The sequence below is a fragment of the Phocoena phocoena genome, chromosome 1 (assembly GCF_963924675.1).
Source record: "Phocoena phocoena chromosome 1, mPhoPho1.1, whole genome shotgun sequence".
Classification (NCBI taxonomy): Eukaryota; Metazoa; Chordata; class Mammalia; order Artiodactyla; family Phocoenidae; genus Phocoena; species Phocoena phocoena.
In genome coordinates, this window is record NC_089219.1 from 105,405,616 (window position 1) to 105,432,664 (window position 27,049).

At 40.7% G+C, this 27,049-nt stretch overlaps 1 protein-coding gene across 1 annotated transcript in view; it reads right to left on the reverse strand.

Annotated features, from left to right (window-relative positions):
- The window catches only part of TBX15 (T-box transcription factor 15), a 99,503-nt gene that overhangs the window by 31,670 nt on the left and 40,784 nt on the right, over positions 1–27,049 (reverse strand). The window contains exons 2-5 of the mRNA XM_065883802.1: positions 9,371–9,584; positions 4,041–4,142; positions 2,310–2,481; positions 1,025–1,192 (exon numbers count right to left, since the gene is read on the reverse strand). Coding sequence (XP_065739874.1) covers positions 1,025–1,192; positions 2,310–2,481; positions 4,041–4,142; positions 9,371–9,584 — 656 coding nt within the window. The remainder of the gene's footprint in view (positions 1–1,024; positions 1,193–2,309; positions 2,482–4,040; positions 4,143–9,370; positions 9,585–27,049) is intronic.

The window sequence follows — 27,049 nt, forward strand, 5'->3', positions numbered from 1 at the left end:
TTTCAAGCTAAATAAACAAGCAAAAACTCTGTTGTAGAAAAGAATTCACTGCAGGATCCTACGAATTAGACAATTTACCAAAATATGAAATACAATCTAACTTACAAAAATGAGATTCACATACAACTTTCAGAGAACTGCATAAAGTGAGATCACTTGTGAATCCAACCAGTCACCCTCCTCAGAAAAAGAACATTGTTTAGAAATGCCCACAGTAATTCCAGACTTGGCCTCTCTCTTCCCCTCACCCACTCACTGGCTAATTAGTGTCTCAATGTCAGAAAAAGCATCAGTTCTTCCACAAAAACTTCCCTCATTCCCCAAACCAAAACGAAAAAACAAACAAAAAACTGTGTCCACATCTCTGTTGTTAAGTTATTCCACTGTATTATCATTATGTATTTATGTGTCTTTCACTCAACTCAAACTCTTCTTTTCTTAGGGAGAAATGCCTTCATCTGCTAAGCTTAGAATATCGTAAATTCTCAATAAACATTAATGGAATGAATGAATATATTACTAACATAAAAACATACACATCTTAGGGTGTGGCTGGTGAACACATGGAGGCCAATTTAGTCTGAAAGTGTAAATGGAAGCAGTGGGTCTGACATAGAGTTTGAGAGGCTTGATGACTTTGATGTAGCCTGATGGACGGCTCCACGGAGAGGATAAGAGGGAAGGAATGAATCAAACCTCAGGAATTTCAAGTGATGAGGAACATTTGCCAGGATGTAGTAGAGATCACGAAACATGGGTACAAGTCCAGAGAGACATGAAAATGACTTAGGAGGTTTGGTCCTCCTGGTCAAAGATCTTGCCTCTGATCTAAATCTAGACTCTGACAGCTGCTACTAGACATTACCCCCTTGTCATCACCAGTGCCGCGTGTGCACCGCCAGCCTGGTGTCTCTCATTCCAGCATTTCAGTGCCATGCAGAAGGACTAAGCACTTCTTACAAAAGGATGAGTAAACTCCTTTAAAAGCGGCTGCAGCAGGAGACTCTCCAAGGCAGCCTCTTACCTGCTGGTTCTGATAGGCTGTGACTGTGGTAAACACGGTCTCAGGAAAGTTGAATGTTTTCACTCCATCCCCAACAGGAACGGCTTTGGTGGGTGAAAGGTCGCTGCTGAAATCCTTGCGAATCACATGAACCCGAGGCTGGTATTTGTGCATAGAGTGAAGAATGATCTGAAAGGAGAAGGGGAAACATTACTCCAGCGTTGTCTCTAAGGTCCCTACATCTTTTCCAGCTCTCATGCAAACAAAATTACAGGATAAAAGCGTTACAGGAAGAGCACAGTTTAGAGGTGGGATGTATGGGAAACTGGAAATCAGTGTACATTCCCATGGCTGGAAGGACTAAGTGATCGGATAGCATCACATCACATGGAACCACGTAGCAAATATCCCAATCATAGGTGGTGAGTGCAATATGTTTGCTTGAATTGGATAACTACTGAATGAATCGGTTCCAGTACCAGCAGACATCACTCCACTAAAAGGTCTCAGAACCTCTACTATGTGACAGTCGTTCCCTCCTGCTTCAAATTTTCAGCACGAGTTCATCTGTCTTTAAATTCTACAAGCTACTATTTGCACTTTGTTATTGATTTTACGGACATTCTCTTATGTCATGTCAGAGCTAAGGGTATATGCGTCTTCTCTCTTCCTTAGAAAATTATCATTTCCCTAAAGATAGGAGCCATGGTTTTAGCTTCTTTCATCTCCCCATATCATCCAGTATGGATCCCGGCATTCAGTGAAAATTCAGTATGTGTTTTACTGCCAAAAATAAATTAATAACATTAGTTGCACCAATTATACCTGGCAAGCCTTACAACCTATTCTTCTCTTATAAATTCATAAATTTCTTGACCAAGCAGCCAGAACTGTCCCCACAACAGTTTCCCTGAGTTTACTGCCCTGTGAGTTATTCTATTAAATACTGTGATTTATTCACCATTTTAAAATGTGTCCTCTGCTTCTGTCGCTGAATTCTCCTGACTTGACCGTGAGTTCCTGGAGCACAAGAACTCTGTCTGATAAACACAACCTGACTTACAGCAGACGTTTGCTAAATGTTTGATTCGTAATAAATGTAATTTCACAAAAGGAAAAAAACATTTTATGCTTACTTACTTAAAATGACTCAAAGATTCATTTGAGATGATCAAAATCTCAAATGAATCTGAGAATCTCAAAAAGATTCTTATTTTACATGTTTGAAAAAAGCCTGGGGCTAGTCATTTCTAGAGCAAAAAAGGGGGAAGAGGGAGGAAGAGGAAGATGGGATTATTTGACTCACATGTCCTTGATCATCCAATTCATTGTTGGTCAGCTTGAGTTTGTCGAAACTGACCACCTGTCTCATCCAAGTATCTCCAGAAGCTAGAGAATCAGGGTGTATATAAACTCTTGGGGGCACAGGGGAATCAGCGTTGCCAGCCACCATCCACTTGGAGCTGTGATACACATATCTGAGACAGAGAGGGAGAGAGGAGAACTCAGAGACAGATGCAGAGAGGGAATACAGGCCCAGGAAACAATTAGGGACAGGAGGGAGGAGACACAAAGAGATGAGAAGAATGGAGTAGGATGGATTAAACAGAGAATACAGAGGAGAAAGAGAGAAGGGTGGATAACAAGGGAAAATGAAATAGAGATGGAAATGGAAAACAAGATGGGTGGGGGAGGGCAGGAAAGTGTTGTAGTTAATGATCAAAGCTGCAGCTCTCACAAGGAAAACATTCTCACAGTCCTTTTTCTTTCTTCTTCCTCTCCTTGCCTTGCACCCCTGTGTGCACACAGGCATCCTGAACCCACGTGTTTAGCTATGGAAAAGGTATTTTACTGCAACCTTTCACCTTTCAAATGCAAACCATATAATCCATTGGCCACTTGTTCAGGATTTGGTTCCTTATTAAAAACATCTTCCATATTGTCCTATAAAACACAGCCATGTGCAGAGACCCTCCAAGCCTCTCACGTGTTAACCATTTCCTAGCTAAGAGTCTGAATTTAGAAGCATTTCAATGAAAACCTAGTTTTGAACATCATCACCTTCCACATTATTTTCCCACAAAGTCACTGGAAATGAGACTAGGTTAATCAAAGGCTTCCCACTAACTGGGAAGACTTAGCGGTGTTTCTGGGAATGGCTGCACTAAGGCAGAGACCTCCATTTTCATTGAAATGGAGGATGTTTTTAAAGAAAAGAGCATCTCCCCTCCTAAGTCCTACATCAAGACCACTTCTTTCTTAGCCAGCTCACCCTCTAAAATACAAGCAATGGTCTTCTCTATTCACCTCTCACCTCCAAATTCATGGGCTCAGGGCCAAGTTCTGAAATATCTCAAAAATGAGCCATGACTCACTGATTTGACTGAGAGCTCAGGAGATCAATTAAGCCACAACTTGTTTCAGACAAGAACTATGTGTAAGACACATGGAGACTATGTTGGCTTTTAATGGCTTTGAAGGAAAGTTATTTAGCAAACTTGTTCACAACCCATTTTAATGAACAAAAATTCCCCTTAACTAGATGTTCTTCTTGAGGTCTTACCCAATTCTCCCATTCTTCCCCTCCATCATCCACAGGATAATCCATCAGATATATGATTGAAGGTATTGTACTAATCCACTTCTCCTCCCATTTTCCAAAATAAATCATCTCAACTCACTTAGTACTTCATAAACCAAATCATTCAATATGTTAATCACTTTCAATGTTAAGTGAGTTAGTTTTAGACTTAAGATCCATTTGATTTTTGCTGCTCTGGCAGACATTATACAATCCCACTCTTTAGAGAGATGTAAGGAGGATTCCATACCAAACCATTACTGGTTCTGACTTCCTACCTCTAGGGACTACTTCCTGTCTGGTGTTCTGCCACAGGCCATTGGCATGTCCTCCATCCTTGTTCCTCATCCAGTACATTGTACAGTGCACTGTTAAAATGCTTCATCTAATGAGTTTAGAGAACCATCCTGGGATACTGGTGATGCCCACAGTTCCACATCTCAGAGTCATCCTTACCTGTATCTTTTATTGTCCACAGGTACAATGTCCATTGCTATGTAGTACTGCTGGTGTGGATCCAGGCCAGTGATCTTCACTCTCATGGCAGGAAACATCCTCCTGTGGATGGGAATAACGTAGGAAGCTCAGCAGTCAGAGGGGGAGAAGTAGCAAGAGTAAAAGCTTGATGAGTCTCTTAATAGAATGCTAAGCACACAAAGTCCCATATCCTCTAATTCTCAAAGTTGGCTGTTTTTTTTCACTTTGGAAATGATCACTGTCAAATATGCTGATGAGTTACATTGCTGAAATAACACCTCTTCTTAACTTAAATTGAACTGTTTGATTATTCATACACTCAAAGACCTCATACCATAACTTGTTTTATAGTATTAGTTAATCTTTAATGTGAGATAGATGGATAGACGAGAGATACATAGATAGATAGAATGTGTGTATATACATTTCCTATTAGACTATAACACTCTTAAATATACTTATACTCTTATACTTAATATACTTGAAAAATTATATTCTTCTTATTCCCCAAGTAGCTTGTTACAGTTGATTGTAGTAATCATGAAATATTTTCTGATTGAGTCTATTTGAAAATGACCACTCTAAAAATAATATCTCAAGAAAAGAAGAAAAAAAGGAATGTGCTACCAGTTCCCAAATGAAGGACCACCAAAGTCTTTTTATTTTTATGCATAAAGCTGTAGAAAAATTTCTGCAAGTTCTCAGGCTGTCAACGTGTCTGTCAGAGGAAGGACACCGCAGAATAGGGAGCAAATACCAAATGAATTCTAGTGGCCTCTGGGCAATACCTCGTTTCTACCACAATGGCTTGTTAAACTTGCCAAAGCAAGCGAGGTCAGGATATGACACTTTACAACTACTCTCATAATTGAAGAGGAGAAGAGGGAGCAGCCCCAAAGAGGTATTGAGTTTCAAGGAGACTAAAACAAAATTCACCCTTCTTCTTTAACCGTAAGAAAGAAGAAAAACATCAAACTCTTTTGCATGTCGTGAATTTAGGAAACAGACATAAGAAGTGCTTGGTTCAAAAATTTGGATTGCCCTGAATGTGCTCTAGAATACTTGTACACAAAATGCTGCATTAAGGTTAACCATCTGGGGCCAGTTAGTTGAGCCGGGCAGAGCATGGTGCTAATGAGGTCAAGGTCACAGGCTTGATTCACATATGGCCTAATTGGCTTTGCTCCATTTCACGGCCATAGACCATACCCTGACCCCAGACAGCCATCTTGCTAATGTGCACTGGTTGTTTACATGACAGGCTTTCTGTGCTAGTCACATGCTCTACTACTCAACAGAAACAACTCAAAAAGCAAATATCCTCTGGTAATTGGTTGGTGACATCATAATCATATTTGGGGGGAAAGCACAGAGGGACCACAGACCTTCAACAGGGATGATGGCTAATTCTTAAATATTTACAAAGAATAATATATTACCAATTCTTTCCCACTTCATAACTTTTCAGAAGCTTCTATTGGTATATCATTTTAGATTTTCTTTCTCTACCCTCACAAGCTTAATTAGAAAGCCTTATATTTTATTTTATTTTAAAATTATTTATTTATTTTTGGCTGCGTTTGGTCTTTGTTGCTGGGCACAGGCTTTCTCTAGTTGGTGCGAGCGGGGGCTACGCCTCATTGGCGGTGCGCAAGCTTCTCATTGCAGTGTCTTCTCTTGCTGCAGTTGCAGAGCATGGGCTCTAGGGCATGCAGGCTTCAGTAGTTGCAGCACATGGGCTCAGTAGCTGTGGCTCGCCGGCTCCAGAGCACAGGCTCAGTAGTTGTGGCGCACAGGCTTAGTTGCTCTGCCGCATGTGGGAATCTTCCCGGACCAGGGATTGAACCTGTGTCCCCTGCATTGGCAGGCGGATTCTTAACCACTGTGCCACCAGGGAAGTCCCCAAAGCCTTATATTTTAGTCTTATGGTTGGCTAATGAAGTTTGATGGTGGGTTGCTCATAATGACTAAATCTAACATTCACTATAGGTGAGGCACTTTGACTCACATTAACTCTTTCCAAAAATTTGGGAACCTTGGTCTATACATGTATATATAGATCATTAATTCCCGACATAATAACAATGATCTGTGATTGCCCTGTATATATAAATATTTGGAGAGCATCTTGCCGGGGATGGAAAGTCCTCTCCCTTGCTATCTGAGATACGAAAATGTGGTTCCTCTCAGCCATCTAAAGAGGCTGCATTACATTGAAAGAGATAAATTTATTTTCTTGATGACTTTAAAAAAAAGGGGTTAAGGTGTTTTTAAAGTCAATACCTGTTTTGTCTGAAACACTTATATGACATTGAGTAGAGAAGCTACCTGTCTCTTTTCAGAACTCAGGTTCTAAAATGAATGAGCTGTGTGGCTCTGGATAAGCCATGTAACCTCACCATCTATAAAACAGAGGAAAGGAACTAAATAATCCTTAAGGTGACCTTTTGCTTTAACATTCTCTGACAATTCTTAAAATCTGACCAAAGTTGCTCTTTCTTTTTGTCAGTATTTTGGCACAGAATATCAGGTAATGTCATAACATCCTAGAGAAAAACTAATCTTTCATATTCATAAAATGAGATGTGTTTGGTTTTAATTTTATGCCTAAATTTAGGCCAATTCTTTTGACTTCCAAACCCGTTCATCCCTACCAACACCTCTGTCCATGGTGCTGATCATGCAGGTTTTGTTGGTGCATTCAAAGATTGAGGGCTCTGTAGACTACAGTAGTTCTGAATCAACGGGATTATACTTTGGGATGTGAGAAGAAGTAGGTGGTGACTAAGATCTTCTGAGAGGGAAAAAGAACAGCGAGTCATACATAACTAACAGTAACTAAGAAAATGGAAATTGGGGCTTCCCTGGTGGCACAGTGGTTGAGAGTCCGCCTGCCGATGCAGGGGACGCGGGTTCGTGCCCCGGTCCAGGAAGATCCCACATGCCACGGAGCGGCTGGGCCCATGAGCCATGGCCGCTGAGCCTGCGCGTCCGGAGCCTGTGCTCCGCAATGGGAGAGACCACAACAGTGAGAGGCCCGCGTACCACAAAAAAAAAAAAAAAGAAAGAAAGAAAATGGAAATTGGAGTTAAAACTGAAAAAGACACTGCATAGGAAGAAAAATGAAGTGAAAAGGAAAGAATCAACTTGGAGGATGGGGAGGGAATGAAAAAAATTCACAGAAGAGGAAGACTTCTTTGCATGTTTCTGAGTGGTTCTGGAATTACTTGAGCAGAGCTACTGGTAGCAACAGCAACAGCTGAGGCACTCCAATATGGAAGCAATGAATGTAGTTTCTAAACCTAAATAAAGGGATATGATTAAAGAACAAACTGTATGTCTGTGCTGGGAATCTCTGGATATATTCAGGTATCAACATGAATTTGTGAAGGCAGAGATATGGAAAAGTAAACATTGCAGAAAATCATGAAATGAGGTCACAGGAGAATTGTCAAGGAGGTGCTCAGGTAAACTGAATTCACTGAAGTGCAGGGAACAAGGGAATGATATCAGGAACAAAAGTGACTAAAATACACAGACATAATAGTAGTAAGTAAAGACCCAAAATAAAAACTGGAAAATCTTACAGACAAAAAAAGTAATATTTCCCCTCTCACCAAACCAATGCCCTTGCCAAAAACTAAGAAAAAGAGTAAACACTTTTTCCTTGAATTGCTGTTTCTTTCCAAGTCATATCTCAAAATGTAGACTCAAGATGTAGACTGAAAAAAAAAAAAAAAAGATGTAGACTGAAACACAAGTAACAATAAAGAGATGGTTTTTGAAAGTGATTCTGGATAAACAACAAGGTCCTACTGTATAGCACAGGGAACTATACTCACTATCCTGTGATAAACCATAATGAAAAAGAATATAAAAAATAATGTGTATATGTGTGTGTGTGTGTGTGTGTGTGTGTGTGTGTGTGTGTATAACTGAATTACTTTGCTGTACAGCAGAAATTAACACAACATTGTAAATCAACTCTACTTCAATTTTAAAAACAAGAAATTCCGAAAAGTAATTCTCCTTCAAAATTGCTCCTCCTAAGGAGCTTTTTAATGGTTTTATTCTCTACTAAAACTTAAAGAAGGAAGAGGGTTTACAGAGGAGGATGAAAATGAATAAGACTTCAGGTTCATTTTAAGCTCACCTTTTTGTGATATATTATTGTATTGAGAGGTTTCTCTACGTGCATTCAAGTGAACTAGACCCAATCAAACTATGCTTTTACTTTAAACGTCTATGTGCATGAAGACAGCTTATGATCAATGAGGTGAGTCTTTCTGGTCTCTGTGATGTGAGACAGTGGGTTCACTTTGTAAATATGAAAGCACTATCATTATTTTAATTTCAGTGAACTATTCCTATATACTAATAAACTCAGTCCAAATTTATTTTGATTTAAATCATTTTCATTTTAAATCCAAGGGGCAAAAGCTATAAACATTTCTTAACAGTGCAGACTTACAAACAGTTGAGACAATTGTTTTGGAGCCAAACAGATTTGTGTAGAATTCTGGAGCTGCCCTTTACTACCTGTGTGGCCTTAGTCAAGTTAATTAACCTCTTCCAGCTTTTGCATCCTCATCCATATATGGAATTATCACATCCTACCTCATAGGATTCCTGTGAAGTTTAAATAATGAAATACATGTTGAATATCCAGCACAAAACAGATACCTAACCATGAAAAATTTAAAGATACCAATAAAGGAGTAGCTTAATTAACTGTTTATTTCAAGAGATGCTGTGTTTTTAAAACTTTTATCATCCTTACATAAATCATTTTGCAAGAGTTTCCACCAGGTCCCATTAAAGTAATCACATTTCAAGCCAACTATAAAACACAATGGATCAATCCGCAGGGCTCCAAAAATGCACCAAGCCCAAATTTTACCAAAAACAAAATTCTTACAAAAATACCTGACTGATTTAAATGCCTTAGAAGATGCAAGCTTTTTCTCTTGAAAACATTGGTTGGTGAAGTAACACTTGCTTTGGAAATCTATTGTTTGACTGTTATGCACCATGGATCTCCAGTATTAGCTGGAATACATTTGCAGGCAGAAAATGTTTGTGAGGTCAGAGGCGATTTAGGTTTGAGTGGTCCTTGGAGGAAAATAGCAAAATCACAGTAAACACAAGAAAAGCACTTTATCAAGACATCCAAATGCTGAAAAGTGAGTGTGAGTTGCTTTGGCTGCACCAATGCTACTACCACAAATAAGTGAAAAGAAAAATGTAACAGCTCCTACATTTGTTTTCCTGTTCTTCGAATGTGGCTCTGCAAAGGAACTTGTCCTTACCTGCCTGCTTTGGTGATGATCATCTCGGTTCCAATGTCATGGAACCTCTTCCAGAGGTCAGCACACTGCAGCTCCACCTGAATCTCCTCCATGGAAGACATGGCAGCAGGCACAGGGCCTGCAGCACCAGGGCCCAGGTCAGTGTGAGTGTCAAAGGAGCAGGAAGACCGCTCAGTGATCACCTCAGAGTCTGAACCAGTGCTCTGCTCGGAATCTGCAAAACAAACAGTCAAGACTTAGGTGAGAAACTGCTGAGCTCCCTCCACACCCCTGGCCCTAAAAGATGGATGCAGGGTAGGGAGCTCGATGGGGTGGGGAGAGGGGTGAACAAAAGGAGACTTAAAGCTGGGAAGCTCCAGAGCACAGCACTCAGCGTATTTTATTTTTTTTTTTTTTATGGTTTGTTTTTGTGATTTATGACCTTCTTTCAGGTTTCGTGTTTCCAACATGACATCTGGCATTTTAGTAAGTTTTAGCAACAGCTGAAGAAAATTGGTCCACAATAGGCAACATAAAGAGTACTAATGTCACCATGTTGAAGGGAATGAAGCCAAACTGGAGCAACAAAATAGACAAATGCCAAATTTTAAAAATAATAATAATCACAGACTATAGCTGCAAATCTAGATTAGACCATTTAACTTGGGGTAAAAGATTCAACGCTAACAACAATGTGTTCTTTAATTCCATACCACTCAGCATCACTGTCCTTCAGTCAGTTATTTTTAAACACATTGAGTTTTCCTCCATTTATATATCCTGGTCATCAAAAGTAATGAAAAGTTATTTGGGATCTTTAGAAACACTTTGTTGTATAGTTGAGTAAATGGCTTTTCCTAAGTCTAATCAGGTCATTTTGGATGAAAAAAAAAAAGTCTGTTGTGAGGCAAGGATGTAAGCATATGGAAAAAGTTACCCAAGAAGGTGGTTGAAACAAAGGGAATAAATGAGTTTAGGAGACACCTTGATTGGTTTCTGAAGTATGGGCAGAGGGGAGGGTTGATCCAAACAGGAAGGTAGGATTGAGAGCAACCAAATAAAAAGCTGGCATGCTGGGCCAGATGGTCCTTTCCTCTTTCGTCTTCTGTTCTCATGAAGAGGGGGCTGGTGGTGGTGGGGCGGGTGGGGAGGCAGGGGGGATGTAGACAGATGGAGAAGCCTAGAGTCAGATCTACTAGAGAATTTTCTGTAATTTTTCAGATTTTTTACTTTTAGAGGCCCTATGCCAAGAACTTTATCTCCTAATATTTTCCAAACTTGGATTAGCTAGTACAGTTTCCTTATGTCACACGATACTGCAAGCCAAGCCTAAGAACCTATTTCTCTCACTCACCTAGGATTCTGATTGCTTCCCCCATAATTAAATACATACATAAAGAAAGGTTGAAAACAATGATGTCTTACTCTGACAACTGGCTTTTCAATGCTGTCAAAGGTCAGGACCTCTTGGGTACCAGTCCTTGACACTAGCAGGATGGAAGGAGGCTGGGACAGAAAGCCATCCTCACTAACTGGAGCAGGTTTCTAGGCCTGTGAACAACCCCTCTCATGACACCTTTAATTTTCTTTTCTTCTAGCCCTAGTGTGCTCCTCTCTTAAACCCGGGCAGCATCACTGCTGAAGACATTCAGCACACTGCAGAACTGAACCAAGCTCCTAAATAACACGGAAGTCTCTGCCCCAAATCTTTAGTTTATCCATGATCACTGGTCCAGTCACCATCTTCATCAAAAACATTAAAAAGTTATATGACTAGATACTACATGTATAAGCATATCATTTTATATCTTGGACTGAACAGGAGCTAATATTTGTCTCCTTCAAGTACAGAAAAGTGGAGCTGCTTTTCTAAGGTGAGCGCTGTTGGGTGACAATCAGGCTCTATCCCAGCCTGATGCTATCTGCTTTTCGGTAGCAGAGCCATGATGTCCTCACACACTCTCCAAACACAGTAATCTGATCCCTTGAGACATGGATTCCCAAATCCCATTTTGTTTCTGCGATATGCCAAGGGCTCCTCACTTATCACTAAAATTGGGAATTTTTCAAGAACTTCCTGAAGCAAGATTTTTAAAAAATAGTCTTGTCCTACCTTTGGAAGCAAAGTGTTATGAAATCTCCTTACCATAAAGTGCTACGGTTATGAAACAGTTGGAAACAGGCATGGCCCAGCAAAAATTTTGGACATATAATTTCTCCAATGTGTGTTTAGGAAGGGGGAAAGGAAAGGAAAGATATCACTGCACTAAGTGATAATATTTTTAAGGTAGCCAACTTGAGGTTAGGATTGGAATGGGAACTGTGGCTGGAGATTTAGGAAGTAAGAGACTGCTCTTAACTCTCTTATGTCATCTGGAATAAAACAGGTACTCAGGGCTTCCCTGGTGGCACAGTGGTTGAGAGTCCGCCTGCCGATGCTGGGGACACGGGTTCGTGCCTCGGTCTGGGAGGATCCCACATGCCGCCGAGCGGCTGGGCCCGTGAGCCATGGCCGCTGAGCCTGCGCGTCCGGAGCCTGTGCTCCGCAGCGGGAGAGGCCACAACAGTGTGAGGCCCGCGTACCGCAAAAAAACAAACAAACAAACAGGTACTCAAAATGTAACATTAAATGGATTGATGAATAACCTTGGACAAGTCACTTAGCCGCAATGGACCTATTTCTTCATAGTACAATTAAAAGGATTGAACTGAAATCTCTTATAATCTCTTCCACCTCCAATGGCTTAAAGAATGTAAGACTCCTTCCTAATGCAATTTTCAGTGATAACCCAGGTGGCCCCAATTAGAAGCATCAAAAATATTTTTCTTCTACTTAAAAACTTTTATTTAGGAAAAAGTCCAAAATAACATGTAAATAAGTCAAAAGAGATAATCCTTTTCAAAGATCATTATACAAATTGTATAGTTTAGTTCTAAGTAACTCAATGGCCAATCATTTGTAATATAGATTGTTAGTTGTTCATTTTTTTTTTTTTAGGTAAAACACCAAAACCATGATTTGTGAAAGAATTAATTGATAAGTTGGAGTTTAAAAAACTGTAGAAGCATCAAATTTAAAACTGTCTGGGAAAGACAAGTTAAATGAGAAAAAAGACTGGGAGCTCACATTCACATTATCATAGGAGTTAAAGAATTGAGTTAGTATTCTGTTTATAGTTTCAATCAAACCCATCAATAAGCACCTATCAGCATGTGGCCCTATATGAGATACCATTCAGATAATTTGAAACAGAATCCAGACCTTGGGAAATTTCCCAGTTAGTGTTGATTAATTATGCATCTACTGAGTGCTTACTATGTGCCCAGCACTGTGCTAGATTCTGGGAAATATCAAAGTACACAATGGGGCTCCTCTTAAAGGTATTTACAGTACAAGTGGAAACTGGGAGCATTCGCAAATAATCAGAGACCAAGACAAATACTACCATGCAGTTTTCCACACCATTACACATTTTCCTGTATGTCTCATAGGAATTCAGAAAACAGAGGGATCTGAGAGGGCTGGAACATTCCTGGGGAACTCATGGTTACTAATAAAGAAATGGACAAGATGTGGAGGCATAGGCAGTATTTTCCCATGAAGAGGATTTTCAGAGACAGCTATTTGTTTCCCTGGAAATACTCTGTGCTCCTCTACTCTCACTCCCTCACAAAATAGAGTCCAAGTGACTTTTATATACAGAATGCAGGCACCAGCCCTCATTTTCAGTCACACGAATGTATCATGTAATTTTCCATTCCTGATTGTTTCTTAACTTCCATAGGTTGGAAACAAAATTAGTATTATATTTTATATAGTTTGTTTTGAACCCCTAGAGTAATGAGGGTTACCTGTGACATAAACTACTCTACAATACCCTTCAAATAGTAATCTCAGAGTCCACATCAACAGCCCAGGTAAAAATAAAGTTTAATTCTTTGTAAAATATATTTCTAAATCATAGTTATATAAAATATTTTGGCTAAACAGATCAATTATTTCAGCTATTAATCAGAATGTATAACCAAGTTACCTAAGTCATAAATGTAAGAAATGCATACAGAGCGGGTGGGTTATTTCAATCAGATCAGGTCATCCATTCAGAAATATAATCAGTCTTTTGAAGATCAGAAAACACCTCTGTGTTTTCAAGGTTTTTTCATTCTTGGCAATTTGTGACTTCCTGTCTTCAAAAAATAACCACTAGGAACTCATTTGAATGACCTGGAAAGATGTCTTGGCCATCAGACGTCTCTTGGGAGTAGTATTTTAACAAGGAAAGTTTTAGTAAGTCAGAACATAAATGATAAAGTTATACATAACTAAGGAAGTTAAAGAAGAAAACTTTGGGAACCTGCGCTAAGCCAGCTACAAGTCACTGGAGAATACCATGTGACCGACTCATAGGGTCAAACTAACATATCTATTACCATCCCAAAAAAAATCTCTAAGAAGGAGAATCTGACCATCCGTTCGCTGTGTCACTCATTTTCTATCTCTGACCTATTTCACATTGAGAAAATGGATACGGTTAACGCTAAGTTCCCAGAGAAAGTTGAGTTTAGCTTAGAGAGAATTTCAGTTCTCAACTCATACAAAATAGTAGCAATAATAAAATAGTTTCTTAATTTATATTTTACATATTACCTAATATATCCTTCCATTGGATGAGCTAGACATGGCCTATATTTTTATGTCCATTTTGTGGATGAGGAAACTGAGACTAAGAAAAATTGAAAACCACATGGCCTACAAAGTAGGTCTCCTGCCTCCTGAATCAACGATCACGTCTCCCCAAGATCCTACTACATTCATCCCTGGCCAAAGCAGTCAGCAATTCTGTAAGACCCTTCAACTGTTTTGGCCATCCTTACAACTGAAATAGCTTAACATGTTTGATCTTGGCCAAGTCACATAACTATTCTGGTCCCTATTTTCCTTGATCTTTATAGCACAGCACATGCACATTTAATTAGGGCCGCTATAAAGTCTCTTTTAAGTTTAATGTTTAACGGATGGATTCGTAGTACAGCTTAAAGACCACCAAGTCTAACAGCAGCAACCCAACCACGATAAGCTGATTTGGTTGACATGTATAGAAAAAGCCTGAGTTATATGTTCTCTGACTTCATTTCAACATTAGGGGACTTCCCTGGTGGTCCAGGGGGTAGGACTCCACGCTCCCAATGCAGGGGGCCTGGGTGCGATCCCTATTCGGGGAACTAGATCCCCCATGCATGCCTCACCTAAGAGTCCGCATGCTACAACTAAAAGATCCCACATGCCGCCACTAAAGGATCCTGCCTGCTGCAACTAAGACCCGGCGCACCAAAATAAATAAATTTTTTTAAAAAAATTAGACGTTATTAGAACATATTTCACAGTCTGCCAGGTGATTTTCATCTCCACTTAACTAATAATTTTAAGGAATCATTTTTTTACTACAGGTAACAAGGCACATTTACTTTTAGGGCTCTGCTACCCACCAAGAGTGGGGTCTTGGAAAGTCACCTCATTTCACCAACCCTCAGTTTCCTTATCTTTAGTATTTCCTTACTTTACTATTAGGGTCAAGGAAAAGATACCTTCCTTCTCAAAAATCACATTTATATCTGTGTGATAAAGACAGAATCTAATGGTTCTGCTGATAACAATGTCAGTGACTTTGGACAGTGAGACGAATACAAGCTCTCAACAACGATCCCAACCAAAGAGTTAATAGTCAACATGTATTGAGCACTTACTGGCACTCTGCTAAGACCTTACATACATACCATCATTTAATAGAGCAACTCTAAGAGTTATTATTATTCTCTCCATTTCAAATATTATTGACAGCCAAATCCAAATTGCATCGGTTCTACCTCCTAAGGATTGCAGGCATGTGAAATTATATGTAATTTCTTTTTTTTGAAGAAGATGTTGGGGGTAGGAGTTTATGAATTAATTTATTTATTTTGGCTGTGTTGGGTCTTCATTTTTGTGCGAGGGCTTTCTCCAGTTGCAGCAAGCGGGGGCCACTCTTCATGGAGGTGCGCGGGCCTCTCACTGTCGCGGCCTCTCTTGTCGCGGAGCACAGGCTCCAGACGCACAGGCTCAGCGGTTGTGGCTCACGGGCCCCGTTGCTCCGCGGCATGTGGGATTCTCCCAGACCAGGGCTCGAACCCCTGTCCCCTGCATTAGCAGGCAGATTCTCAAGCACTGCACCACCAGGGAAGCCCTTTAATTCCATTTTTATTCCACCAAACATTTCTGCTTTGTATAGATCAGGTTGTGTATTCATGTGGGAAGACAGACACAACAGGTTCTTACTCTGAAGGAGCTAACAATCTTGTAGGAAGGATACAGAAACTGTTAAAGAAGATGGACTGTGATAGGTGCTCTGGCAGATGTATAGGAGCAAAGCGCTACCAGGAGCTTTGAAGAGCAAACAAGCCAATGGACAAGAGGATCGAGAAGATGTCACGAGGTGACATTTGAGAGTGGGCTTGAAATCTATATGCGCTTTATATGAGTTTAATATGAGCAAGCAAAGAAACTATGGGGACAGAATCTCAGGTACTGGGAATAGCATAAGTAAGAACTTGTCATTTTTAGAAAATTACAAGCACACAGATATGGCCAGAGCTTAAAATACATAAGGGAAGAGGGGAGGTGAGATAAGAGATAAGTTGGAAAATCAGGCTCAACGCAATTATACAACAACTTATTTAACATTTAGTATGTGCCAATCACTTTTCTAGATTCTTGAGACATCATCAGGGAAAAAACAAAAATCCCTGGCCACGTGGAGTTTATATTTTAGGAAAAATGTGTGTGTCATAATACGGAGTTTAGACTTTATTTTCTTTATACCAAAGTTTTCTTTTAAATGTAGGTGATGATGGTTCGGTCTTCCCTTCTAGACTATGAATTCCATAAACTGAGTTTCATGCTTTGCCACATCTCCTGAATGAATGATACACGATAGCCTGGTTTCAATGTGGAAGATGGGTGGTAGAAGACTACTGCAGAGTCAGATAAGAGATGCTGAATTTTCTGAGATTAGATGCACAAGCCACTTCCATGAGACTGGACCTCAGCTGTCATATTTTACCCAAGGGAGAAAATAGCTTGAAACAATTAAAAGAGAAAGACCCAAACCAGATGATAATCAAACAATCGTTCTTGTTTTTGTTTCTGCCAATAACTGGGACATGACTACATTGAGTGGTGCCCCCTAACTGATACTGGCAGGGCAACCACTCCTTGGCCTACTTCTTAAGTCCCAAAGTCTCTAAAACCAAGACCCACCCACAGTCATCTCAGGGCTCCCATTCACACCATAGGAGACATCAGAAGCTATAACCCAGGTAGCACTCTCTGTACCAGGCTCAAGTAAATTCTTATTCCCAGAGGACCTCTGCGGTGGAAATTGGTTCTGGGACATCAGATTTTATCAGATAGCTTAGCAAAATCTGGTGATGAAACTTTTCATAGAGTAATTCTAAATACAGCAGAAGCAGAGCATTTGGCACTGACCTGAGTACGCACTGAGCCCACATTTGATACCCAGTCCAGAGCTTCAAGGGAATGAACTATAACCCAGGTTGGATTAAACTAAAATTATGATGATAGCAAACACTCAAATGAGCCTGTTAGATGACTTTAGTAATGGAATGAAGTCTCTGAGCCCTCCATGCCCTCCAAGTTCTATTTGGGAAAAAGGGGGGTGGTAACCTGAAGCCTGCAATTCCCATGCCAATAATCCAATTAGGGAGACTGAGAGCACATATCCTTCAGCTGCCTAAAGCACTCTCCACCTGACAACCAGCGCCTCTCTCACTGACATACAGACCACAGGCAAGGACCCAACGTCATCCCTGAGATCTAAGCCTTTTAAAGAGGCTTTGCAAAGAAGTGGCGGCAGGCATTTCTACATCTATTTCTTGTGGATCAAACGAAGGCTCAATGTCATTAAAGGTTCAGCCTCTAGTGCTCCAGCTTGCTTTGAAGGTGGAAGCAAACAAAAGAAGAGAAATAACAGGCACTACACTAAATAGTTTATATACATTTATATTTAAGCCTCATGCAATTTTCACAGAAAACCCTATGAAGTAGGCATTATTGCTGCCACTTTATAAGTGAGAAAGCTGAGGTCTGGCAGATGAAAAAGCTTTTCTCACATTATATAACTAGGAGGTGTCAGAGTGGGATTTGACTTAGTCTGACACTAGAGGTGATGCTCTTTCCACCGTCAACTGTTGCCCAGGTTTTAGAACTAGACCTGCACAGTTCTGTGCTTCCCACTCTGAACTTGGAAATGCAGAGCTCACGTTCAGGCTGCTCGGTCAGAAGATAGCTCTATGGAAACTAAAACATTATCAGTTATTTGGGGAAAACAGAAAATTCAAAGCCAGGTCAGATGGGAATTTACCTTTCATAGTAGCAGAGCAGTTAAGTTCAGGAATATTTTAGGCCTCTTCACTAACTTAACATTATTTAACAAGTAAGAACAAATGTAAAAGGCCCTCTTTTGTTGCATTTCACTTCCTGTTCCCAGCACCCCCATGTAAAAGATACAAATGTGACAGAGAGATCACTGAAGATCACTGTCAGCGTCAAATCACTCTTTTGCTTCAGCCTAGAGCATAAGAAAAATAATGTTAGAAAGTACTTGGAAGATGTCTGGACTTTGAGAAGTGTGTAATGACAGCATTGAGAGACAAGAAAAGGCAGCTGAAGTAGTTCCTACTTGTACATAATTTGGTTTACACAGGCTTAAGTCAAGAGTTCAGGGCACAGAAGTGTTTGATAGTACTAAATATATATCTGTACTTGAGGAGAAATCAACTGATAATTATATATATGAAAGCACTTTATAAACAGTAAAGTGCTAAATTAACAGATAAGATTATATGCCAATGATCAAGGTAGTCGGGAAGGCCAAGAAAAAATAAGGACAAATATGGGTCCTGGATTTTCTAGAACAATCCTAATTTCAAATATTTTATTTCATCCTCCCCATAAAATTAAAAGTTTTGAGACCAACTTTTGGTTCAGAAAACATTCTTGATGAAAGCACAGAAAATGCATAAATGGAATAGTCAAAAATTGGTCAGAAGCCACGTGGCAATATTCAGATCTAAATACCTCTTGCCCCAGAGGTCCTCCAAAAGTTGATCCTGATGGACTGGGTGGTCTTCAAGATTTACCAGTAAATTTTAGGCCAGGAGCTGTCAACACAAGCCCCTTCACAAAGCTCTTGGCATTTTTTCTGAGTGAATTGACACATTAGCTCATTCCTAAGCCGGTGCTTATTTGCTCTTTGCAACCACAGCTACTCCCAACCTCCCACCCCCACCCCCATCGTCACAGCAGCCACTACCATTAACACCATCAGATGTTTGCCACAGTGGTCTTTTAATTTCCATGATGTGAAAAGGAGGCCTTCCCCCAAAGGCCCTGGAAGAACTTGCCTTATATTGTGTTAGGATATTCTCACTGAGCACCAATAAATAAATAAACCCATGCTAATATGCTAAAGGGGAAGAACTAAGCAGCCAGTTTCCAAGGAACAAGTGTAATTTAACTATGACTTCAGGAGACAGTGCCCTTGGAGGTGGCAATGTCAAACATGTAAGTAGGATAGACATTCGAGTATAGCCAGGAACATGCAATACCCTTCAAATTACGCTCAGGACACCACCAGCTACACTGAGTTTAAAATCTCCCCAACTACTTTGTTATAAAGCAGAAACTAACGCACCATTGTAAAGCAATTATACTCCAATAAAAACGTTAAAAATCAATAAATAAAATCTCCCCTACCTATCAAGCCAAACATAAAGAACCATCTGTTTGATGAACAAAAGAGCTAAATGGCTGGCAAACATAACAACTTCTCCAGTAATTTTCAGAATTCATCCATTCAATCAATTATTTATTTTTTCAACAAATACTAGTTGATTATCTAGCCTGAGCCTGGCAATGTGTTAGGTAATGTGAGGGGCACAAAATTAAATAAGATACGCTCCTACATCCTCAGGAACTTACAAAATCACTTAGGAGACAGGACAGGTTAATAAATAATCTAATAAAAGTAGAAGAGTCAAAATCCAGCATGGCATAGAGCATGCTGAGGAACTGTAATTCAAAAGACCAAGTTCTAAAGTTCATCTCTTCTTTTTCCAACTGTCTAATCTTGAACAAGTCACTTAACCTCTTTGAGCCTTAGTTTTATCATTTGCAAAATGAGGGTATCATTAGTACCTACTTTGTGAAATTTTTATGAATCACTAACAAAGTGTGTGTCTGTGTGTTTACGTAAATACTTTATCAGTAGTAAAAGGGATATATGAATGCTAATTTTCATGTATGATCTAAAAGGAGTATCAACAAAATGCTATGGGGGTTTAGAGGTGAGAAGAACTTCTTCCCGCCCGGTGGTCTTTTCTGGACCTAATGGAGAGATGTGTGCAAGATGAAAAGGAAGAGATGGGAAAGGAGGAGAAAGATCTTCCAGGAAAAGGGAATTTTATGGCAGAGGCACAGGAATAAAGTCTACCAAGCAGGTCTAGAGAACAGCAAGTAATTGAGACCACATCTGTGTGATTCCTCTTGTATCCTCAGCACCTGGGACAGTGTCTGGCACCTATCATGCACTCAGTAAAATGTTGGTTTTGTTAAATGAATGAATGAATGAAACGCTGTATGTTTAGGAAAGCAAGAGAAGAAATGTGGCCAGAGAAGAAGGCTGGAGCCACATCAAGAATCTTGAATGCTATTCTTCTGATCCTCTTCAGGAGACCACTATATCCCTAGTAATGAGGTGTTTTAATTGAACTCTGTGTTCCCAACAAAATCCCAACAGGGTCACCTCTACACATAATCTAAGCTATTGGAATCCCACTAGCTTTTCCTTCCATGACCGTGAGTTGGCAAGGTCTAACCTGAAATCTTTCAGGGGCATCAAATGAATTCAGTGACTTTGGTCACTTCTGTGAGTAGCAGTCACAGTCTATCATCTAGAAAATTCTCAATACTAACTCTCCTCCACGTGAACCTAAGAAGAAAAGGTGCCTGTGATCACAAGGGTAAAATGAGGAAAGGAGCAAGCCCTTCTACAAGTGCTGGAGCTGGTGATGCTTTCGTGTGTGTGTGTGTGTGTGTGTGTGTGTGTGTGTGTGTGTTACCTGGCAGGGGATGGGGTGCAGAGATGCCTTCTCCTTCAGGAACAGGATGACTCCTGCACACAGAGCTGCTGCACCCTCTAGACCCCCACACAGCAAGCGGCCCTGCTGTCTGCAATGAAGTGGGGTTTCCAGAGAAGCCAAGAGGGGGAAACAGCACGGTCCTTCTTTAGAATCATACAGACCCAGCTTTATGACTTTGGGCAAGTGATTTAACCTGCCTGAGCCAATTTCCTCCATAAAACAGATATGCCCATGGCTCTCAGTAAAGCCCCTGGCACACAGTAGGAGTATATTAAATGTTAGTTCTGTCCATAACTTGGAAAGGGAGGTGGCCACAGGGTTAGATCTTTTCCCAATCACTTGCCAATCCACATTTGAGAGGGAGAAAGAAGGTTTGTGTTCTTTCAAAAGGAGAAAAGCAAATCCCAACAAAGAAAATTTTAAATGTAGAATAGGAAAATATCACACAATGAAGAAAATAATTCAGGGCCTGAAGCAAAATTATCAGAATTGAATATGTTAGAAGGAGAAATTGTGGAAAGGCAGAAGGAGGGAAAAGCAAAGGAATAGTAAAAATGCCAGCTAAGAAAGCCTGTTTTTGTGTAGGTCTACTCCAGGTTCATGATGGCTGCCATACTAGTTGAGAAGGAAAATGACTAGAATCTGAAAGAAGAGAAAACAGGGTAGACCACTGAGAAAAGATGTAGGCTGGATCTTCAGTTAGGAAATGGGGCCCCGAGAGCAAATTCTAGCCTTCAACAGAGAAGCAGAGAGATCAACCTTGGCTGAAGAAGCAGCCCAAGGGCACTGCTCCACAAGAGGTGCGAAAGACAGAAAAGAGCTGGGGGGCTGCAGGATCCCCTGACTCCAAATTGACAACCTTGTCAAGAGCTCTCACCCTCTGGCTCAGGCTAAGGAAAATATATACATTGAGGAGACAGAAAAGATCTAGTGCCTGAGGGAGGCTCCCAAGAGCCTCAAGGTGAGACCTGAGAGTTGCGCATTATAACCTATTTGACAGGTGAGATTACTGAGACTTAGTCAAGGTAACATGCCCAGTGCCACTCACCCAGAAGCATCAGAGAGAAGAAAAGGATCCAGGTCTTTCTTACCCCAAAGCTTGAATCAACCACCATCCACTCCACCTTCAGAAACCCTAAAATAAAATGCTTTAACAACAGAAATGAATCTACTTTGGGGGCAGGGGGCAAGCATTAAGAGTGAAACAAACACTCTGGATTAATTGTATTCATAGCAGTGTCTGTGTTCTTACAATACACCATCCCCTGCTTAAGATGCTTGCCAACCTCAGAAACTTACCCTCATATCCCAAGTCCCCAGACTCCTCCAGGAAAAGTCCACCTGCCAGGTGTCTCTCCTGCCTCCTTTTTTTCCTACAAAGCCCTCCCCAGAGGAGAGTGAGTTGTCAAAGGAGTCTAACCTGATGGGAATTTTGGTGATAGCCAAGAGAGTGGAGCAAGGTAAAACAGCCTAACACTGTCTTCTACGTAAAAGCCGATTTGGGAATCCCGGAGTCAATATTCCTACCTCCATTCCTGACTCCTCGAACCATCTTGACCAGGTCACTTAATTCCATTCATTCCTCAGCCAACACCTTGGCCATAGCATGCCTCTGTTTCTCCCCAGGCCTACCTACCTTGAACGGTCCCAATGACCTTTGAAGAAAGAGTGTCCTCCAAGTGTGCCAGCAATTCAGAAACGGACAGCTTCTAAAATAGCTGGTATGTTGTTGGGTGTTGGTTGCCTTCTGAAGGAGTAGTGGTGTCGCAGAGGCAGCAGGATTTCCTTGCCAAAGTGGCTCCCACCCTGCTCCCCATGAGGCTCTGCACTGCCTCTCCCAATCCCAGCCCATGAAGAGTTCAAGCCCAGGGGCCGCAGCATTTAAGCACTGTCAGAGTTCCCACTTCAGTCCTCATAGTGGTGCCAGTTCAGCATCTGTCATGATGACCCAGCCTGAACTGTATTTAGAAGTTCTGGACACGGCACCATGTCCTGGCCCATCTCAGAGTGACAGATTTCCTGAGCACCTGGGCCTGTGATTCAAGGGCTCCTCCTCCCAGGGAATGGGGGTCAGAAGGACTTTCCTAACGGTCTGTTTCCTCCTCAGGTAGGGGACCCATCTGTTGGAGGAGTCTCTCTGAGAGTCAATCTCCATCAATATTATTATACAATGTTATTTTTTTTTAAATACATACTTTTTATAAAGCCTGTAAGACATGGCAGAGGAAAAAGAGAAAAGCAGTCAGAAAATGGGTTTAGTGCTCTGTTCACGGACTACTCTTACAAAGATAAATTTCCCTGGAATTACAACCTGGGAGCGCTCAGAATCTAGCAGATACTGCCAGTGAATAGAAAGAGCTAGCCTAGGACTCGGCCTCTAGGGACAGTGCATAATAATTCACATCATCTTCTCGACAGGCTCTATGCCAGTCCTGAAAGTAGCCTACTGGAGTCCAAAAAAATTTATAAGTGATCCCTGGTTAGCGGTTAACAAAATAAAATTTAATTTATTTACAGTTTAACATAATCTCCGCCAGGCAGGAAGACTGATAATTAAATAACACTAATCGGGTGGGCTTTGAGGGTTACTACACACAGAGTGGGCGTGGGTCCTCAACTCTGCTAGACCACAGGAGAGAGAAAGGCTTTTTTTTCCCAACTGACCCTCAACTCTCTGCCCCAGTGTCCCTGACCAGAGTCCCATGGAGATACCCTGTCATTTAAAAGGCATCAGTGTTTGTGGCCTCTCCTCATTTCTGGGCAAGGACCCAACATTCAGAGAATGTGGTTTTAGGATCAGGGCATCTAATCCATTCAAGGATTATTTTTCCCCCCTACTGCTCAAATGGGTGTGTTAATCATCACCTCCCTTTGTTCTGTAATAAATTCAGCCCTGGCTAATTCCAAGCCTCTATGCATCACTAAAGTTTAAAGATGGCGTTTTGACAGGTCAGATATTTAGAATCAATAGACCACCAACCAGTCAAAAATCTTAAGTAGTTTTGGGAACATGTGGAAGTAATTTTTTCCAAGAATTCACAAGTTTGGAGGATGAGATCTTATGGATGGTGTGTGGGCTGTTGTAGATATTAAAGTATTACTTTATATACCATATTCTACATGTAATCAAAATTGATTTACAGTGAAGGCAGATTTTCCTTATTATACCAAATATTACACATTATCAGATATAAATTACAATGGAATGCACACTATATAGCATCTTTAAAAGAAACCAATAAAAGACTGAGATAAAATTATAAGTGAATGTGCAATGATTATACATGTAAAATACAAATGTCATAGGCTAGGGAATTTCATAGAAATCAGAATATTTTGTGTGACACTGGCTACAGACCTACATTTTAATTACAATCATTTCAACTGCATGCAGTGAATCTGTTTGTAAAGGAAAAATTATTTCATAAAGTGTTAATTTCTAATTTTTAATTTTTTTACTTTTTAAGAGAAATATTTATTTTAATTCAACATAAGGTAAGTTCTAGTCACCTGTCATCTTTCAGCCTAAAAATTAGCAAAATTGTTGAAACAAGGCACAATTTTTCCCCGTACTTGCTACATGGCTCCAGTTATGAAATATATATATATATATAGATATAGATATATGAAAATTTTAAAACAAAAATAGAAGTCTGAGGGTTTTTTTTTTAAGTGTATAAAACTCCCACAAAACCTATCAGCATTGTTTCTTATTCTATAAAGTCGCACCAGTAAGAAGAGTAAAGGGTGTTAAAAACCATTATGACAGCATTTCTGAAATTAGGGATACACTTCTAATTTTTTAAATGAAGAGGTTATTAACCTGAAGTCAATGGATGGGTTCTGGGGGTTTATAGGTGACCTAAAATTATAAGTTAAATTTGTAGGAGCTTTCATTTTTCTGGGAAGCGGATGTATGGTATTCATGGAATTCTCAAAGGAATCTATGACTTTAAAAGGACAAGGACCACTGGTTTAATAGGATTCCTTCAAGTGGGAAAATTGTCTATTTTCCAAGCTCTCTTCTGCTGTAATGTAAAGCATTTCCCCTTAGCTGGATATTTCCAGTGGGAGAAATATTCAAAAGAATATGACACAGAATACTAGTGGTGCATCCTGATAGAAATATATTCTTTGTCTCCCTTACGAAGACAAAGTGGTTTCATTTTCTGGGACTGTTAAATGGTCATATGGGACCACCCCAACTTTCTCTGTATGGGCCCTTATTTCCTATCTGTCTTTATTTTAGCCACATATACATGCATGTATAATTTTTTTACTGTAATTCATAACACATCATTTTGGGAAGTAGGGAGATTAGAAATTATCTTTAAGTGAACGAAAATGGGGCTTTTCCTTTAGGCTGGCTACTTTTATTCTTTCATACTCTCTCAGTGTCCTTCTCCCTGCCCCTCAGAAAAACCTCAGTGGCGCAAGAATCCTGGGGTCCCCAGGCTGTTTCTCCTGCTGTGTGCCAAAACCAAGCAAGCTTGCTGCTGTGGGACACACGGTCCAGTCCCCACACCAGGGGTGTGCTCTCGATCCATGACCTCCAAACCTCAGAAGGAATCTTCCTCTCCCTCCACATCCCCCACCCCTGCCCTGTGTCCTCTAGGGCAGCACCTGCGTCTGGCCCTGGAGCCAAGAGGCAGCTCCTCAGGGAAAGCTGGACGAGGTGAGTAGCTGACACTGTCCTCAGCAGGACTGCCAAGGCTTTCCTAAAGGCCACGGCAACCAAGCCTGCCTGCGAGAACATTTTGATGAGCTCAGTTTGTTTGCTACCGCGAACCTCCTTGCCCTCACAGTCTATTTTGACCATGTTGTGACGCTGAAGACTCTGCTGTCATTGAAGTGAATGATAAATAGAGTAAACTGTCCATTATCTATTGTTCTATGGTGGAAGAAACCCCGGATTCAGAATCAGAAGGCAGGAGCTTGAGTCCTGGTTCTGACCTTGGTGTGGCCTTGAGGACGCCACTGAACCCTGCTGAGTCTCAGTTGAAGCATCCGTGGAAAGTGATTACGGAATCCTACGGCTTACCCAACTCCGTGAGTCCTCAGCAGGATAAAATAATGCAGATGAAAGCACTTTGGAAGCTACAAAGTGACTTAGAAATGGAAGTGATCAGTACTACATTTAATCAATCATCTCATTCACAGAGATTTCTCCCTGTGCGCTAAACACATGCTGAATCCTCACTTACCTTATAGAGCCCATTAAAGATAGGAAACTGAGACTCAGAAGCAGAGCAGTGACATGAGAAGACCTGGATTTCCTCCTCTCATTCGTCTACACCTCCCCCGTGTTGCACCCTTAATGTACTCTTACTGAGCAACTACGGCCTTGTCTTTAAAATGTAGATGATAATCCCTAGCTCCTGTGAGGCACAGATGTAGACAAAATGACCTCCCAGCATCTCATTCCATGACCTATGATTCCACTAGATGTGACCAAAGTCAAAGGGTGCCTAGTGGTAGAGTGGGAACGAGCACTGACCCATGGACCCCATCATATCCTTGCTGCCATGCCCTCTGAACCATAGCACCTGCTCATCTCCCAAGTGATGACCCTGCAGTATGACGAGATCCCGAATTATCAATGAGAAATCACAGTACAGTTAGATGCTAAGTACATCTTACTATATAGTCTGATTCCCTGTTAATCAAAGTATGTTGCATCTTTTCACCGATCAAGCAAAATAGCCCACCCTCCAGTGAGGCAAGCAGATTCCTTCTTTAAATGATCATTTATACTCCATTCCAGGAGATCAGCTCTATCACGTACCCCTTTATATGGAGGTCACGAGGCTGTAGGATAGTTATTATAGCCATACTGCTTTAATCATTACCAGTGACAGGAGGTTTTGTTCAATCCAATGGCGAAATGTCTTGTCCATAGGCCCATGGAATTCCCAGACCTGCATCAAAGCTGGCCTTCTGCTCCCTTCGTGTGAAATGAAGGCCAGTCCCAATGAAACCTCAGGTTTTCCATAAAGTTACTCAGGTTCTCCAGGGGCCATCATTCCTGTCTCTTTTCTCTCCAAGCCTCAGAGTAGCTCTTCTCTCAAAGCCTGCCTCACTTCTTTGCCCCACAGAGTCACTGTTGTAGCAGGACTCAACAATGTCTACAACCTTCTTTAAACTCTGCAAGGAAATGCTTAATGAAGGATGCTGCCTTGATTCTCATTTCTTAAAAGGACCTTGTTCAGAGGAACTGACTTCCTTCCCCTCCAGAAAGATCCTACTGTGGTTTGGGTTAGGATTGCACATTTGGATTCAGTTCACACAAAACTGTGTATCTCTGGCGTTAAATGTTCTGCTAACTTAGTCTTTAGAAGAAAGAATATGACATGTTTTGTGTCAGCTTCTAAACTAAACTACCTGTGAAAGACTTCCTTCTTGTCATTATTTACAATTTAATGATGAGCCAAGATGGTCCATGATAAAATATATCCCCTTAGACAAAGAGGACAAATGAGTTTTAACTAACCTATGTCAACTCTG